A 16,636-nucleotide genomic window follows, 5' to 3' on the forward strand; every position below is an offset into this window, starting at 1 on the left:
GGGCAGGACCGGATGGAGTCTCCGTCTCCCAGCAGTGATTGCGGCGAGCGAGAATTAAGATGCCTAGCATATGAGGACTAACACTGGTCTTCCCCCACCCCTCCGCCCCCACCATCCCATCACCCCCACGCACTTCACCGGAGGAAACACAAAGAACCCACCATTCTGAAGCTGTGGTAAATGCTTCGGCCACGTGACATTGAATAATGCCGTTTAGATTCAACCATTGAGACTCCACAGTGACCCAGTAATTCATTTGGAGCAAGTTACTAAACCCTGGGCACTCAGAAATGGGCAACCCATTCCTGCCTCAGCGGAACCCAAGGTCCTGCTGGCCTTGTGAATTATCAGCCAGCTGTTGAGACCGGCTTTGGGAGGCAGGGAGAGTGAAGGGGAATTGGGGAACGTTCTTCCCATGCCATACTTAGAACCCTTCGGGTCCCAGCCTGATTTAAAGCGGGAAATGGAGGAGACGCAGATTTTAACGCACGAAGCCTTTACATCGGTTATCTAGTTTAAGTCTCACGGCGACACTAGGAAGTCGGTATTATTAATCCCCGTCTGGACACCAGGGCTTGAGGGTGAAAGAAGCGAAGAGAGTCCTGCCAGCGCTCACGCTCGGCGCCTTCAGACTCCCGGGGTGGAGGAGCGCCAGGGCCGGCCTGGGCGGGCTCGTGGAGGGGGACAAAAGCCCAGCTGCCGTACGGAAACCTGGGCCTGGGTGAGGTGACTGCCAAGGCTGCCAGCAGCGGAAGAAGGGGGGTCCCCGGAACCGCGCAGCACCCTCCGGGGGCAGGGCGGCGCGGAGACCAGAGCTGGCAGCCAAACGCAGACAGTCGGCGAGAAGCACCAGCCCCCTCCGCCAGCCCACTCGCTTCGGGGAGGGGTTTCTCACGCCCCCGGCTCCTGGGTGACTGCACCGGAGGTCGGAAGGAAGCAGGGAGAGGGATGAGTCATCCGCCTAATTCCTCCTTCCCGGTCCCCTCGCCTCCGCACGCGGGCCCCCTCCCGAAATCATGCAGCCGGGAGCGAAGACTCCCGTCAGCTTCAGGATCCTCTGCTAAACCCGTTGTGGCCTGCGGCGGAGAGGAGAAGGACGGGGCTTGTGGCCAATAAGAGCCTGGCTCTCTCTCCCGCTATCCAATAGGGTTCTGTTTACAGACAGGGGCGGGGCTAGAGAGCAGGGGTTGGTCCCGGGTTGACGCTGGGCTCCCCGCCTTGGCTCACGGAGAGGGCCTCGCAAAGAGAGCGCCTCACAGGGAGTCCGCGCCTCAGCGCCGCGGGAAGGCGCCTCCGCCGCTGGCCAAGGTGCTGGACACGACCGGCCGGTGGGCCACCTCGCCAGCTCAGCCACCCACTGCAGCTGCCGCTGCCTCGCAAACAGCCGGGTCCCCATGGAAGAGATGGAAGAAGAGTTAAAATGCCCGGTGTGCGGGTCCTTCTATCGGGAGCCCATCATCCTGCCCTGCTCTCACAATATATGTCAGGCGTGCGCCCGCAACATCCTGGTGCAGACCCCTGATTCTGAGTCCCCTCAGAGTCGTCGGGCCTCTGGCTCTGGGGTCTCCGACTATGACTATCTCGACCTGGACAAGATGAGCCTGTACAGCGAGGCGGACAGCGGGTATGGCTCCTACGGGGGTTTCGCCAGCGCCCCCACCACCCCGTGCCAGAAGTCCCCCAACGGCGTGCGCGTGTTTCCCCCAGCTATGCCGCCACCGACCACGCACCTGTCACCGGCCTTGGCCCCAGTGCCCCGCAACTCCTGTATCACCTGCCCCCAGTGCCACCGCAGTCTCATCCTGGACGACCGGGGACTCCGCGGCTTCCCCAAGAACCGCGTACTGGAAGGGGTAATTGACCGCTACCAGCAGAGCAAAGCTGCGGCCCTCAAGTGCCAGCTCTGCGAGAAGGCGCCCAAGGAGGCCACCGTCATGTGCGAACAGTGCGATGTCTTCTACTGCGATCCGTGCCGCCTGCGCTGCCACCCGCCCCGGGGGCCCCTCGCCAAACACCGCCTGGTGCCCCCAGCGCAGGGCCGCGTGAGCCGGCGACTGAGCCCACGCAAGGTCTCCACCTGCACAGACCACGAGCTGGAGAACCACAGCATGTACTGCGTGCAGTGCAAGATGCCCGTGTGCTACCAGTGCTTGGAGGAGGGCAAACACTCTAGCCATGAAGTCAAGGCTCTGGGGGCCATGTGGAAACTGCACAAGGTGAGTCCTAAGAAAACCCATCCCTACTCCCCGAGCCTCTGAGCCTCTAATTTTGCAGCAGACTTCCCCTCTTTTGCGTACGGTGCATCTCGGCGGGGGCGCAATGCAGGTACTCTAATATCTGCTTCCCCCGTCTGGTGCATTGCAGGAAGCGCAGGGGACCTTAAAGGCGCACTGGGGGAGTTGAATGTGCCCGGAGAATTGTTTCGGGGATACCTGAGGTCTGTTTTCCTGCGGCGCGCTGCCTGCCAGCCAGGCGAGGGACGCCCTGGCTCCCTAGCTGACTTGCGACTGGCGACCGCCGCCAGCGTACGGAAAAGCGCTGCGTAACCGGGCAGAGCTGCGCCAGTGCCCAGGGCAGAGAAGCTCGGGGGCGGAGATAGTTGCGGGGGCTCCGGCCGTGGTACCTAGAGAGGGCTTGAGTTCCTGAATAGGCGGTGTCTTGAGTCACGGCGAGGCCGGGGAAACGCCGCGAGTGGAATTCTAATGAGGCCGCGAGGGCTGAGACCCCACGTCCACGCTGGAGCGGGTGCGGGTCCTACTGCTTTTCACTCTGGAGGCGGAGGAGTCGGGATTTGGGTGGAAAAAGAGACAAGGAAAAAAACCAGTGGTTACCATGGCAACACGGCTTGAAGGCCGAGGCCCTGTCCCAGGAGACAGGCTGGGGCTGGAGTAGCAGACCCGAGGTTTCTACGAGGACGCAGCCTGAAAGCTAGACTGGTGTGTCTCTAAGTGTAACCTGCTCCTCCCAACCAGCCACGCGTCCTTTTGTGCAGGAGTCAGCCCTTTTCCTCTGTCAGTAGTTTTCTGTGCAAGCTTTGAGACACCTGTTATCACATTTATCTTTCTGATCTCTTTCGATGCCGTCTCCTCCAAAGCTAGCTTCAAGAAGAATGCCTTTTAACAACGTGTTCTGTCTTGCCACTCCTCTGCTCAACATCCTCCAGTCCTCCCCCATGTTTCTTAGACGGTCCTTAGAATGGTCCACCAGGCCTACATGACCTGTTCGCCTTTGGCCTCATCGCCCTGATTTCCTCCCATGCATTCTCTCTGCCCAGCCACACTGTCCCTCCTGCTGTTCCGCAGTCAGTGCCAGGCAAATTCTGTCCCCAAGGCCTTTGAATTTGATGTTCCTTCAGCCTGGAGCGGTCTTACCTAATGCCTATATCTGAATGACTCCCTCTTGCTTCCTTCAGATCCGTTGGTCATATGTCACCTTTGCAGTGAGACCTTTTTGACCACAGTTGCTGCCACTCACCTCAGACACCCCTTACTTTCCTCCCTGCTTTGTTTTTCTCAGTAGTCCTTATCACTAATTAGCATGCTAGTTAATGTGCCCTCCCCCAACCAACAGGCACACTAGAAAAGAAGCTTCGTTAAGAAAGAGATCTCTATAATGGTATGCTCACACTCTTTAGAAGGAAGGGAACCACTCGAGGATATGTGCGTAAATTTGACTTTAACTTTTTAAATAATCCACTTAGTTTGGGGTGGAAAGCACAGGGCAGGGGTTCAGGATTTTGTAGAGTGGTTTTCTTCACAACATTGAATTGCAAGCCCAAAGACGAGGCAGGACGGTAAAAATATGATGTGCATGCCTTACTTACGCCCAACTCAGGGTTTCCCAGCATTCCTTAGAGACTAGAAAGGCTTGCTTTGAGAGATGCTCAGAGTTAAGAGTGCAACACTGATAATTTATTTACAGCAAAATAAATAAATAAATAATCACCATTTTCAGCAATCAGGGAGGTTTTCTCAACTCAGTGTTAACTGAATGTGATCTGCGTTTATAGTCATTTGTGTTCTCACATGTATCCTATTAAGCCATAAATCATACTGATGGAGATTTAATTCAGCACAAATTTGAGCCCCGCTAGGCAGGCATGTGCCACTAATTTTAAAACACTTCAGTTTAACTTTTTTAAATGTTAATTTCAAAGTCTTCAAAACTTTAGTTCACAGCTAATTTTTTCTTATTATGATTTCATTCTTTAAACGCTAACTATAGCCTATGTTAAATTACCCTAGGTAAACTACCCTTGCAACTTAGAAATTAATTACCCTGTCCAGAAAAAAGAACTTAGAGGCACATCCTAATTAGGGTGGTCAAACCCAGCATTATTTTCTGTAAAAAAAGGCCTATATTTTTTCATTAAAACCAAAAAGCAACCTTAAAATCTCTGTCAAGCCCCACGTAGATTTGAAATGTTAAGCCATTTCTTTTATTACTAATGGAAGTTGTGAGTAGACACTGTGGTGCAGACTGCATTGAAATTTGAATGTCTGCTAAAAAAGAATAATGTTAAAGCCCTTCAGACCTAAGTAGATTAGGAAGGGAATGTTAGTTCATTTTAAAAAAGACCATTTTTTCTCTGATCTTTTGTACACTTTTTCCAAAATAGTAAATAGGTATAATTTTTATTCAGTCAATATTAGGATTATTAAACTTTCAAAAAAATAAGGCAGAAGGACAACACATTTTTAACATTCGCTTATCTGTTAGATGAACAACAAACATTATTCCCTGGGTTTATCTCCTTAATAAGATAGTTAATAGTTAATGTGTTAATATTAGATTTTCTCATATAGTCTATTTATGTTTTATCCCCACAAAAAGCTCATCGGCCAGAATTTCTATGCCCTTTAAAACACAGGAGAGCAAAGAATAGAGTAAGTAGCTCTCCCAAAGTTGAGCAGTTAGTTATCAATGCAGGTTATTAGCAGACCTGAAAGTTTTCATTATTATTCTACCATATTAATTAGTTATTTCTAGTAATAAAGGAAACCCTATGAATAAGTATTTCCTGGAGCACTAAGTTATCATCTAACACATCCAAGAAAAAATGGCTGAAATTTATTTTTTAAGTGGTTTTAAAAACAACTGGTTGAAATTAAGTAGTTATTCATTAACCAAATTAAAATATTTTTCAGATGTAAATGACCTTCAAAATCCATGAAAAATAATAATGCATGAAGTGGCCTTATAAGACAAATATCTGGTAGCAATCTTTATTTAGTATCAGCATTTACTATATTTCTTTATACAATTTAGGTTGGTATGAAGAGTTGCTACACAAAAAATGATTTTGTAAACATTTCCAAATAGGCAGTTGGAACTATTATTGTTACTTTTTAATTTTAGCACTTCACATTCCTAAATCTAGCATTATCCTTGAATTCCTGGTGTGTTTTATCAATTATCAAATCAGTAATATATTTGTAACCATTCTTTCGTGTTTATTCTGTTGAACAAGGACTTTCTTTTCCTTTCTGTCCTAAAGACTGACTATTCATTCTGAATCTTCTCTCAAATGTCCATTCTTACCTTCTTTTTTTAAAATGAATGTCTGCAATTTAAACAAATTCAAGACACCATCAGTTGTTATGTTTCATTTCAAAGTATTCTGAAAAATAGATCTGCTTTGTAGTACGGTTGCATCTCATCAGATATTTGTGTAGCAAGATCTGATATTTAATGGAACTAAAATGGCATGTAGTTAACCATGTATCAGCAGTAAACACAGTATAATCTAGATGTTTCTGTGGTGAATGTAACAGGTAGCATATGTTCATTTTTTTAATTTGTAAAAATTTACTTCTAGTACAATCATAACATTCTGTGTGCAATGTAAACATTCCTACGGGTATTAAGGAGAATCTTACAGAGAAGTGAATTGTTCCTTTTTGTACTGAAGAAAGAGCTAGATGAGAGGAGATCCAGATTCCAGTCTGATGCTACCACTTACTCACCAGTAACTTTGTAAGAAAGTCTCATTATCTATCTGTGCTTTCCATCCCCAGGATATAAAGAAGCTAAACTATATTTGTGAAAGTATTTTGAAAAAGTAATTTAAATATTTATAACACTAATTTCAGTTTGGCACAAGAGAGTTTTTGTGTAAAATAGAAGTTATTGTCTCATTAGCCAGCAATTACTATGTAAAAATATCATCCCCCAACTTGGGATACTTAGCTTGCTCCTTTCAGAGCACAGAGCACAGGGTACGGTACAAAGGCTACCCTTGCAGGTGGCCTTAAAGAAAGAGCCACATCTTCATGGGTCCAGAGAGAATACTCTGTTTAATTAAGCTCAAGGAATAAGGACACTATAGAAAGATTAATTTATATATGAAACAAAGGTATTTTATTTTTCAGTAACAAAGCTAAAATGACAACAGGTATGACTCAGTTTTTTTTTCTGATTCTCTGAAGAAGATACTGTTTTCATTTTCAAGTAGCAGAAATTGTTTTTCCTGTATATACCCTGAAAAGATGCTATTGGAATTTCAGGTCAAATCACAGTTTGCATAAAGAAAATATCACAGCCATCTGTTATTGAGTAATAAGAATAATGCACAGGCAAAAAGTATCCTTACCATCAGTACAATAAATTGCACTTCTCTCATCTAAACACTTTTCAAATTATGTATATGCTGGATAGGTCATGGGGAAGGCAGTACAGCTCAGAGAAGACAAGTAATGACTCTATAGCACCACAAGTAATGACTCTAAAGCACCTTACTATGCTAATAGACTGCAATGGGATGTGGGGGGTGAAGACTTGATAATATGAGTGAATGTTGAAACCACAATGTTGTTCGTGTGAAACCTTCATAAGATTGTATATCAATGATACTTTAATAATAATTTTTTTAAGTGTATATATGCATAAATTTAACTTTGGCACACAGGAGAATAGAACCCATTACATGGATTAATATTTTAAGAACAAAGTAGTTCAAATAATATTGTGTTTTTTTTAGTTTTATCAGGGATTGTTGATTGTAAGGAGAAGAAACCCACTTAGGTAATCTTAGAGGATTTCATGGGAAATGAAACAAAAATCAGCTCTTGAGGAGAATATAACCAGAAAGCTAGAAGCTAAGTTCACTATCTGTATCAGTCAGCTTGGACTAAGTTATGATGCAGTAACAACTTCCAAATCTCAGTGAATTACAACAGCAGCATATAATTTCTTATTCACATTAGTGCTCACTGAGAGTCAGCTGTGGCCCTTATCCACATCTTCCTTATTTCTTTTTTTATTTTTATGAAGAATAATTGACATACAATATTGTATTAGTTCCAGGTATACAACATAAAGATTTGATATTTATATACCTTATGAAGTGGCCACCTCAATAAGTGTAGTTACTATCTGGCACCACACAAAGTTGTTACATTATTGACTATGTTCCCTGTGCTGTACTTTACCTCCCTGTGTCCTATTTATTTTATATCACATCCTCCTTATTCTTGAATTTAGGTGGAACGAGCATATTTGGAACATGCTAACCTTATGGCAGAGGGAAGAAAGCAAAGCAGAACCACTCAATGACACTTAAAGCCCAGATGTGGCATGTCACTTCTGCATACATTCCAATAGCTGAAACAGTCATATGGCCAAGCCTGATGTCTGTGCTGTAGCTGATACACTCTTCCAACAGAGGGAGGCACCAGAGAAGGGCCCTATAGAGGAGGACAGAGAATATATAGAATAATACAATCTATCACATGCTTAACTCTCTCATCTTTGCTTTTCTCTCTCAGGCTGGACCTTCCTGGCCTGCACAGGGCCCATGCCTCCTCCAGCCCCGACTCAGCCTGACATTTCAGTTCTCTGAGTCTCTTGGTTCACATTTTAGCTAATGTCTCTGTGTCTATTAGTTCACATTTTCAAGTTTACGGAAAGGACTGGTTGACTCAGCTTGAGCCAGGTGTTTTCTGAAGACTCTCAGGGTCATGACCCCATGCCTCCAGTGAGGTGGATGCAGAAGACCAGGTGAGGCAAGTGAGGCACTCACCCCAAGTGCAAGACTCAAGGGATCAAATAAACTCAGTAGTGAAGATAAAACATATTGTAATGCAGTATCTTAAAAATGAATGCAAAAACTCCATGGTGAACAAAATATCAACATCAACATTTTAAATAAAGACAAGAACTAAATAATGCCATGCTGAGCCATTTTTGGAGACTTGGTCCACAGGAAAAATCAGTAATATTGATCCTGTCTTTGTTTAAGATTTTGATTTTGTTAATCATGGAATTTTTTTGTTAATTTTTATTTTTAAAAAATACTGCATTAAAATATTACTGATGTTGATTACTGAGGTTTTTGGCACTCCCTTAAATTCTACCCTCAAGGATAGGGCCTCACTCCCTTCACTCTAATCCCGTCCCTTGTCTAGAATCACTAGATACAAACTTGCCTCCTAGTTTCACAGTTCAGCAGGAGGAAAGCCCACTGCTTTGAGAGTGGTGAGGCTGGGAGGCACTGACTCACACCTCTTTACAGTCTTAAGAGGAGGCCATTCTGGGTGCAGAATAAAGCCCTTTTGCTCTACCTGGATCTTCTGCATTTTTGCTACAGCACTTAATTCCTTGAGCTGCTTTGAAAGTGAAGCAGTAGAGTTGATGATGATGAAAAATAAGACAGAGAAGTATATGCAACACAGAGAGCTTCAGTGCTTCCTCTCCCCAGCAATGCTCTGCCACCAAGTAGTTTGTTACAAACTCTTATTACTCTTATATACTGTGGTGAGTGTGACCATGTATGAGGAAAGTGGTTCCTCACTTTGCTTGTGTATGAGTGGAGGAAGGAGGACAAAAGGTGCCAAGACATGATTTTGCACTAAACTGGGTACCTTTTAAAGTGTGTAAGTTGGGCTGGGAGTGGGAGGAAAATCAAACCGTCTAGTTTTATTTTAATATTGCATCTATTTGTTAGAAGGACAGAAGAGCTTTAATAACTAGGGAGCCCAGTGTTTAGTGTGTTTTGGTCTCATAAAGGCAATAGTCTTCTTACTGTAGTAAACACTTCTCTCACCACCACATTCTTGCCTCTGCCCAGTCCATGTGATTCTGGTGGGGCTGCCAATCCAATGCCTTGCCCTACCTGGCCAAGTGGGAAGGCATGTGACATAGGCCTAGCCAATCATTGCATGCTATCCCTCTGACCAGCATGATTAATTCAAAGGATAAGCATGTGATCCAAACCAGTCCAATTAGAGGCCTTTTCTAGGACAGAGGAACCTCACTTTCCTCTGGGCTTGTTGCAGCTGGAAAATACATGTATTCCTGTTTAAGAATATATGCCTGATCCACATTTTACCACAATACAAAAAGGGCTATGTGAACTAGAAGAGCATATTGTTTAAGTATGGACTTAAGCACTGCCAAACAAAATTGTTTATCATAAGCCTTGTATAGAACCAGAGCTGGACATTTTCTACTAATAGCTCTGATCAAAGAAGAAACTTTCCCTTAAGGAATGAGTTTAGAAGAAGTGGTATGGGAATAACCACCTTCTATCATTAGCCAGTACACATGGATGGTTAATTCTCATCTAGGGCTGATTTATTCATGTGAAGCTGACTTTCCAGCCAGATAGCCTTTGTTAAGATTGTTGTTCATCCTTTTACTCTCACTTTGCTTGCAGCTTTTGCATTATTAACAAACCTGGTCGATACCCAGTATACATCACTGCCTGTGCTGCTCCAGGGAAGGGCTGTGAGAGGGTGACACTGCCTTGGCCTGTGTTATACCTCAGTCTAAGTAAGACATTCTCTAGCCTCTGAACAAAGCAGGTTGCAGAGGGAAAGAAATGTGAAAATGGTTGGATTAAACAGTTTCTACCTGAGGGGATCTTCATAACAGGCTTTTTTTATTTTGTAGGGAGCAAATGCTTGGAAGGTTAAGTGTACACAAGTCCTACGGTAATTACAGCTCACCCAAGGTCAAGGGAAATGACTCTTTACATAGTCTACCATTTTTGATCATCTCTAATTTCTGTTCATCAGTGCAAATAACTAACAGCTGATTTTACTACAGATGTGTGTAGTCCATTACATAGTGCTACTGATATTTATGCCATCTAGACATACCAAGTCATGTGCTTGATAAAATGGTGTGGCTTATTCTATGCCATCTTTCCTCCTGCGTCTGTGAAATGTTATACCAAATGCATTAATTACATAAAATCAATATAAAACTGGACTTCCACCCACTCTAATAAATATTACATGGTACAGATAAATCCATAATGCTTTTAACAAGCAGTTGTTTTTTATTTTATTGACCATCAATCATCTGGCCAAGACTTAGCAAGGAATTAAGATAATCAGCTGTCAGCACAGTCATTGCAGTATGAAGAAGCTTGATGTTTACATTCAACTTGTGTTATCTGGTTACCTTCTATTATTATGCAAGTGAATCTGTCATTGCTGGAACTAAAATATTATTCAGTATTAAATAAAATTTTCTCTACTTTCTACTTTGAGAAACAAGAAATATGGAATGTGGAAACTTATATCAGCACTGAATTTCCAAGTTGGCTTGAACAAGTATGATAAGCAAAGAGTGTAACTAGCATTCCTTTAAAGTTTGAAACTGAGATGATTACACGTAGACTAGGACATGAATTTATGATTGCTCTGGTCACTAAATATAAAACTTTTGTGGAAAAGTGAATTCATAGTAAGGACCTGCTATGTAGATACAGTTGGTATTATAATATAGATACATTGTAATGTAGATAAGTACTGACATGAACTGGCAAATCAACACATAAATAATTTATATTAAATAACAAAGCTATCAAGTCAAAGAGAAAATTGATGCTTCTAGCATGGAGAATATCCTTGTCATTCTTGTTCTCCAAAGAGGCTGCACCATCTTACATTCTTACTGGCAATGTATGAGGGTTCCAATTCTTCATATCCTCCCCAACATTTGTTGTTGTCTGTCTTTTTACTATAATCATCCTAGTAGATGTGAAGAGGTGTTTCATTGTGATTTTGATTTGCAATTCCCTAATGACTAGTGATATTAAACATCTTTTTATGTGCTTATTGTCTATTTTTTATCTGTCTTAGAGAAATGTCTGCTCAAATTCTTTGTCCTTTTTTAATTGGGTTACTTCTCTTTTATTGAGTTGTAAGTGTTCTTTTATATATGCTAGACACTTATTCACTTATTTAAAATGGAAAGGACAGAGATGTGACTTCTCATCTCTCAGAGACACAGGTTAAAAAGCAGACACAAAGCTTAGTGCAAGGAAAATCTTGTCAAGATTTCAACTCACCAGGACCTACTGCTAATTCCTTGCCCAATAACCTCTGTTAGCCAGTTCTAAGGCAGAGCTCAGACAGGCTCTACAAGGATTGGCTCCTGACAAATAGGAAACGTGGAAAAGTCCAAAAGCAGGAGGAGAAAATAAGTTAGTTATCAGCATCCCTTGATATGATGGCTATGCCTCCTCTTACTTCAAGTCCCACCTCTCATGACTTTAGTGACAGAGTTTGTGTCAGTACAATATTATAATATAGTGCTATGGTTTCTGTTACTTATTGGTTGACATTGTGGTACTCAAAAAAGTCACTGGAGAGGCGGAGCCAACATGGCGGCGTGAGTAGGACAGTGGGAATCTCCTCCCAAAAACATATATATTTTTCAAAATACAACAAATACAACTAATCCTAAAAGAGAGACCAGAAGACACAGGACAACAGCCAGACTACATCCACACATGCAAGAGCCCAGTGCCCGGTGAAAGGGGTAAGATACAAGCCCCAGCCCTGGGGGACCCAAGTGCTCCTCACCCCAGCTCCTGGCGGGAGGAGAGGAGTCGGAGCGGGGAGGGAGAGGGAGCCCAGGACTGCTAAACACCCAGCCCTAGCCATCCGCACCAGAGCGCACACACAGTGCATGCGTGGAGGGCTGGAAACTAGGGAAATAGGGCAGCAAGACCTCTGAGTGGGTCCCGAAGCTGATGCCCCTGTGACAAAGAAAAGCGAGTGCTTTTTGAAAGTCTTAAAGGGACAGGAACACAACAGCTGGACGGAAACAACCCAGGTCACAGTCCAGAAGCTGGAAATTCCAGGGAAACCCCTGGGTAACAGCTCTGAGACCCCTCACGGAGGTAAACAGCCAAACAGCCCCCCGTCCATTACCCCTCTGGGAAGTGGCCATAGCAGAGAAGCAGCCTGTGGCTGGGCACGCCCTCAGCAAGGGAGCTTGCTCCATACCGGCCAGGCAAGACACAAAGACCCAGTCTACACGCAATTGCCCAACACAAGCCACTAGGGGTCGCAGTTGTCCCAGTAAAGAAAGGCCAGTAGCAAGTGGAAAGTGGCTCTCCCAGCTGACAGTCAATAGCACCTATCAACATGAAAAGGCAAAAAAATCTGATCCAGACAAGACTAACCCAGACAGCTTCGGCATCTGCTACATCTTCCCCTGAGAAGGAACCTGGGGAGATAGATTTAACCAGTCTTCCTGAAAAAGAATTCAAAACAAAAGTCATAACCATACTGATGGACTTGCAGAGAAATATGCAAGAACTAAGGAAGGAGAATACAGAAATAAAACAAGCTCTGGAAGGACTTCAAAACAGAATGGACGAGATGCAAGAGACCATTAATGGACTAGAAAACAGAGAACAGGAATAGGGAGAAGCTGATGCAGAGAGAGATAAAAGGATCTCCAGGAATAAAAGAATTCTAAGAGAGGTGAGTGACCAATTGAAATGGAACAATATCCGCATTATAAGGGTACCAGAAGAAGAGAGAGAAAAAGGGATAGAAAGTGCATTTGAAGAAATAATTGCTGAAAACTTCCCCAAACTAGGGGAAGACATGGCCTCTCAGACCACAGAGGTACACAGAACTCCCATGACAAGGGATCCAAGGAGGGCAACACCAAGACACATAATAATTAAAATGGCAAAGATCAAAGACAAGGACAAAGTATTAAAGGCAGCCAGAGAGAAAAAAAAAGGTCACCTACAAAGGAAAACCCATCAGGCTATCATCAGACTTCTCAACAGAAACCCTACAGGCCAGAAGAGAATGGCATGATATACTTAATGGAATGAAACAGAAGGGCCTCGAACTAAGACTACTGTATCCAGCACAATTATCATTTAAATATGAAGGAGGGATTAAACAATTCCCAGACAAGCAAAAGTTGAGGGAATTTGCCTCCCACAAACCACCTCGACAGGGCACCTTACAGGGACTACTCTAGATGGGAGCCTCCTAAAAAGAGCACAGAACAAAACACCCAACATATGTAGAAGGGAGGAGGAGGAATAAGAAGGAAGAGAAATAAAGAATCATCAGACCATGTTTATAATAGCTTAACAAGCAAGTTAAGTTAGACAGCAAGATAGTAAAGAAGCTAACCCTGAACCTTTGGTAACCACAAACTTAAAGCCTGCAATGGCAATAAGTACATAACTTTCAATAATCACCCTAAATGTAAATGGACTGAATGCACCAATCAAAAGACACAGAGTAATAGAATGGATAAAAAAGCAAGATACATCCATATGCTGCTTACAAGAGACTCACCTCAAAACCAAAGACATGCACAGACTTAAAGTCAAGGGATGGAAAAAGATATTTCAGGCAAACAACAGAGAGAAAAAAGCAGGTGTTGCAATACTAGTATAAGACAAAACAGACTTCAAAATAAACAAAGTAAAAAAAGATAAAGAAGGAAATTAAATAATGATAAAGGGCTCAGTCCATCAAGAGGATATAACCATTATAAATATATATGCACCCAATACAGGAGCACCAACATATCTGAAAAAAATACTAACAGAAGTAAAGGAGGAAATAGAATGCAATGCATTCATTCTGGGAGACTTCAACACACCACTCACTCCAAAGGACAGATCCACCAGACAGAAAATAAGTAAGGACACAGAGGCACTGAACAACACACTAGAACAGATGGACCTAATAGACATCTACAGAATTCTACATCCAAAAGCAACAGGATACACATTCTTCTCAAGTGCACATGGAACATTCACCAGAATAGACCACATACTAGGCCACAAAAAGAGCCTCAGAAAATTCCAAAAGATTGAAATCCTACCAACCAACTTTTCAGACCACAAAGGCATAAAACTAGAAATAAACTGTTCAAAGAAAGCAAAAAGGCTCACAAACACATGGAGGCTTAACAACATGCTCCTAAATAATCAATGGATCAATGACCAAATCAAAATAGAGATCCAGCAATATATGGAAATAAATGACAACAACAACACAAAGCCCCAACCACTGTGGGATACAGCAAAAGCAGTCTTAAGAGGAAAGTATATAGCAATCCAGGCATATTTAAAGAAGGAAGAACAATCCCAAATGAATGGTGTAATGTCACAATTATCAAAATTGGAAAAAGAAGAACAAATGAGGCCTAAGGTCAGCAGAAGGAGGGACATAATAAAGATCAGAGAAGAAATAAATAAAATCGAGAAGAATAAAACAATAGCAAAAATCAATGAAACCAAGAGCTGGTTCTTCAAGAAAATAAACAAAATAGATAAGCCTCTAGCCAGACTTATTAAGAGGAAAAGAGAGTCAACACAGATCAACAGAATCAGAAACGAGAAAGGAAAAATCACAACGGACCCCACAGAAATACAAAGAATTATTAGAGAATACTATGAAAACCTATATGCTTACAAGCTGAGAAACCTAGGAGAAATGGACAACTTCCTAGAAAAATACAACCTTCCAAGACTGACCCAGAAAGAAACATAAAATCTAAACAGACCAATTACCAGCAACAAAATTGGAGTGGTAATCAAAAAACTACCAAAGAAAAAAACCCCCGGGCCTGATGGATTTACCTCGGAATTTTATCAGACGTACAGGGAAGACATAACACCAATTCTCCTTAAAGTTTTCCAAAAAACAGAAGAGGAGGGAATACTCCCAAACTCATTCTATGAAGCCAACATCACCCTAATACAAAAACCAGGCAAAGACCCCACCAAAAAAGAAAACTACAGACCAATATCCCTGATGAATGTAGATGCAAAAATACTCAACAAAATATTAGCAAACTGAATACAAAAATACATCAAAAGGATTGTACACCATGACCAAGTTGGATTCATCCCAGGGATGCAAGAATGGTACAACACTCGAAAATCCATCAACATCACCCACCACATCAACAAAAAGAAAGACAAAAACCACATGATCACTCCATAGATGCTGAAAAAGCATTTGACAAAATTCAACATCCATTCATGATAAAAACTCTCAGCAAAATGGGAATAGAGGGCAAGTACCTCAACATAATAAAGGTCATATATCATAAACCCACAGCCAACATTATACTGAACAGCGAGAAACTGAAAGCTTTTCCTCTGAGATCGGGAACTAGACAGGGATGCCCACTCTCCCCACTGTTATTTAACATAGTACTGGAGGTCCTAGCCACGGCAATCAGACAAAACAAAGAAATACAAGGAATCCAGATTGGTAAAGAAGAAGTTAAACTGTCACTATTTGCACTTGATATGATATTGTACATAAAAAACCCTAAAGACTCCACCCCAAAACTACTAGAACTGATATCAGAATACAGCAAAGTTGCAAGATACAAAATTAACACACAGAAATCTGTACCTTTCCTATACACTAACAATGAAACAATAGAAAGAGAAATCAGGAAAACAATTCCATTCACAATTGCATCAAAAAAAATAAAATACCTAGGAATAAACCTAACAAAAGAAGTGAAAGACCTATACTCTGAAAACTGCAAGTCACTCTTAAGAGAAATTAAAGGGGACACTAACAAATGGAAACTCATCCCATGCTCATGGCTAGGAAGAGTTATTATCGTCAAAATGGCCATCCTGCCCAAAGCAATCCACAGATTTGATGCAATCCCTATGAAACTACCAGCAACATTCTTCAATGAACTGGAACAAATAATTCAAAAATTCATATGGAAACAGAAAAGACCCCGAATAGCCAAAGCAATCCTGAGAAAGAAGAATAAAGTAGGGGGGATCTCACTCCCCAACTTCAAGCTCTACTATAAAGCCATAGTAATAAAGACAACTTGGTACTGGCACAAGAACAGAGCCATAGACCAGTGGAACAGACTAGAGAATCCAGACATTAACCCAAACATATATTGTCAATTAATGTTTGATAAAGGAGCCATGGACATACAATGGCAAAATGACAGTCTCTTCAACAGATGGTGCTGGCAAAACTGGACAGCTACATGTAGGAGAATGAAACTGGACCATTCTCTAACCCCATATACAAAAGTAAATTCAAAATGGGTCAAAGACCTGAATGTAAGTCATGAAACCATTAAACTCTTGGAAAAAAACATAGGCAGAAACCTCTTAGACATAAACATGAGTGACCTCTTCTTGAACATATCTCCCCGGGCAAGGAAAACAACAGCAAAAATGAACAAGTGGAACTATATTAAGCTGAAAAGCTTCTGTACAGCAAAAGACATCATCAATAGAACAAAAAGGAACCCTACAGTATGAGAGAATATATTTGAAAATGACACATCCGATAAAGGCTTGACATCCAAAATATATATAAAGAGTTCACATGCCTCAACAAACAAAAAACAAATAACC

The 16,636-nt window shown here is 42.4% G+C and overlaps 1 protein-coding gene across 9 annotated transcripts in view; it reads left to right on the plus strand.

Moving 5' to 3' along the window:
* The first annotated feature begins 1,196 nt into the window (after positions 1-1,196).
* Positions 1,197-16,636, plus strand: part of TRIM9 (tripartite motif containing 9) — a 118,393-nt gene continuing 102,953 nt past the window's right edge. For 2 of the 9 annotated variants that reach the window (XM_036917669.2, XM_036917712.2), the window contains exon 1: positions 1,199-2,216. In XM_036917669.2, the coding sequence (XP_036773564.2) occupies positions 1,395-2,216 (822 nt within the window). In that variant the 5' untranslated portion in view covers positions 1,199-1,394. Of the gene's footprint in view, positions 2,217-16,636 lie in introns of all 9 variants that reach the window. The other 7 variants (XM_036917695.2, XM_036917704.2, XM_036917676.2 and 4 more) reach the window with 6 other exon arrangements.

This window comes from Manis pentadactyla, chromosome 11, assembly GCF_030020395.1.
Source record: "Manis pentadactyla isolate mManPen7 chromosome 11, mManPen7.hap1, whole genome shotgun sequence".
Classification (NCBI taxonomy): Eukaryota; Metazoa; Chordata; class Mammalia; order Pholidota; family Manidae; genus Manis; species Manis pentadactyla.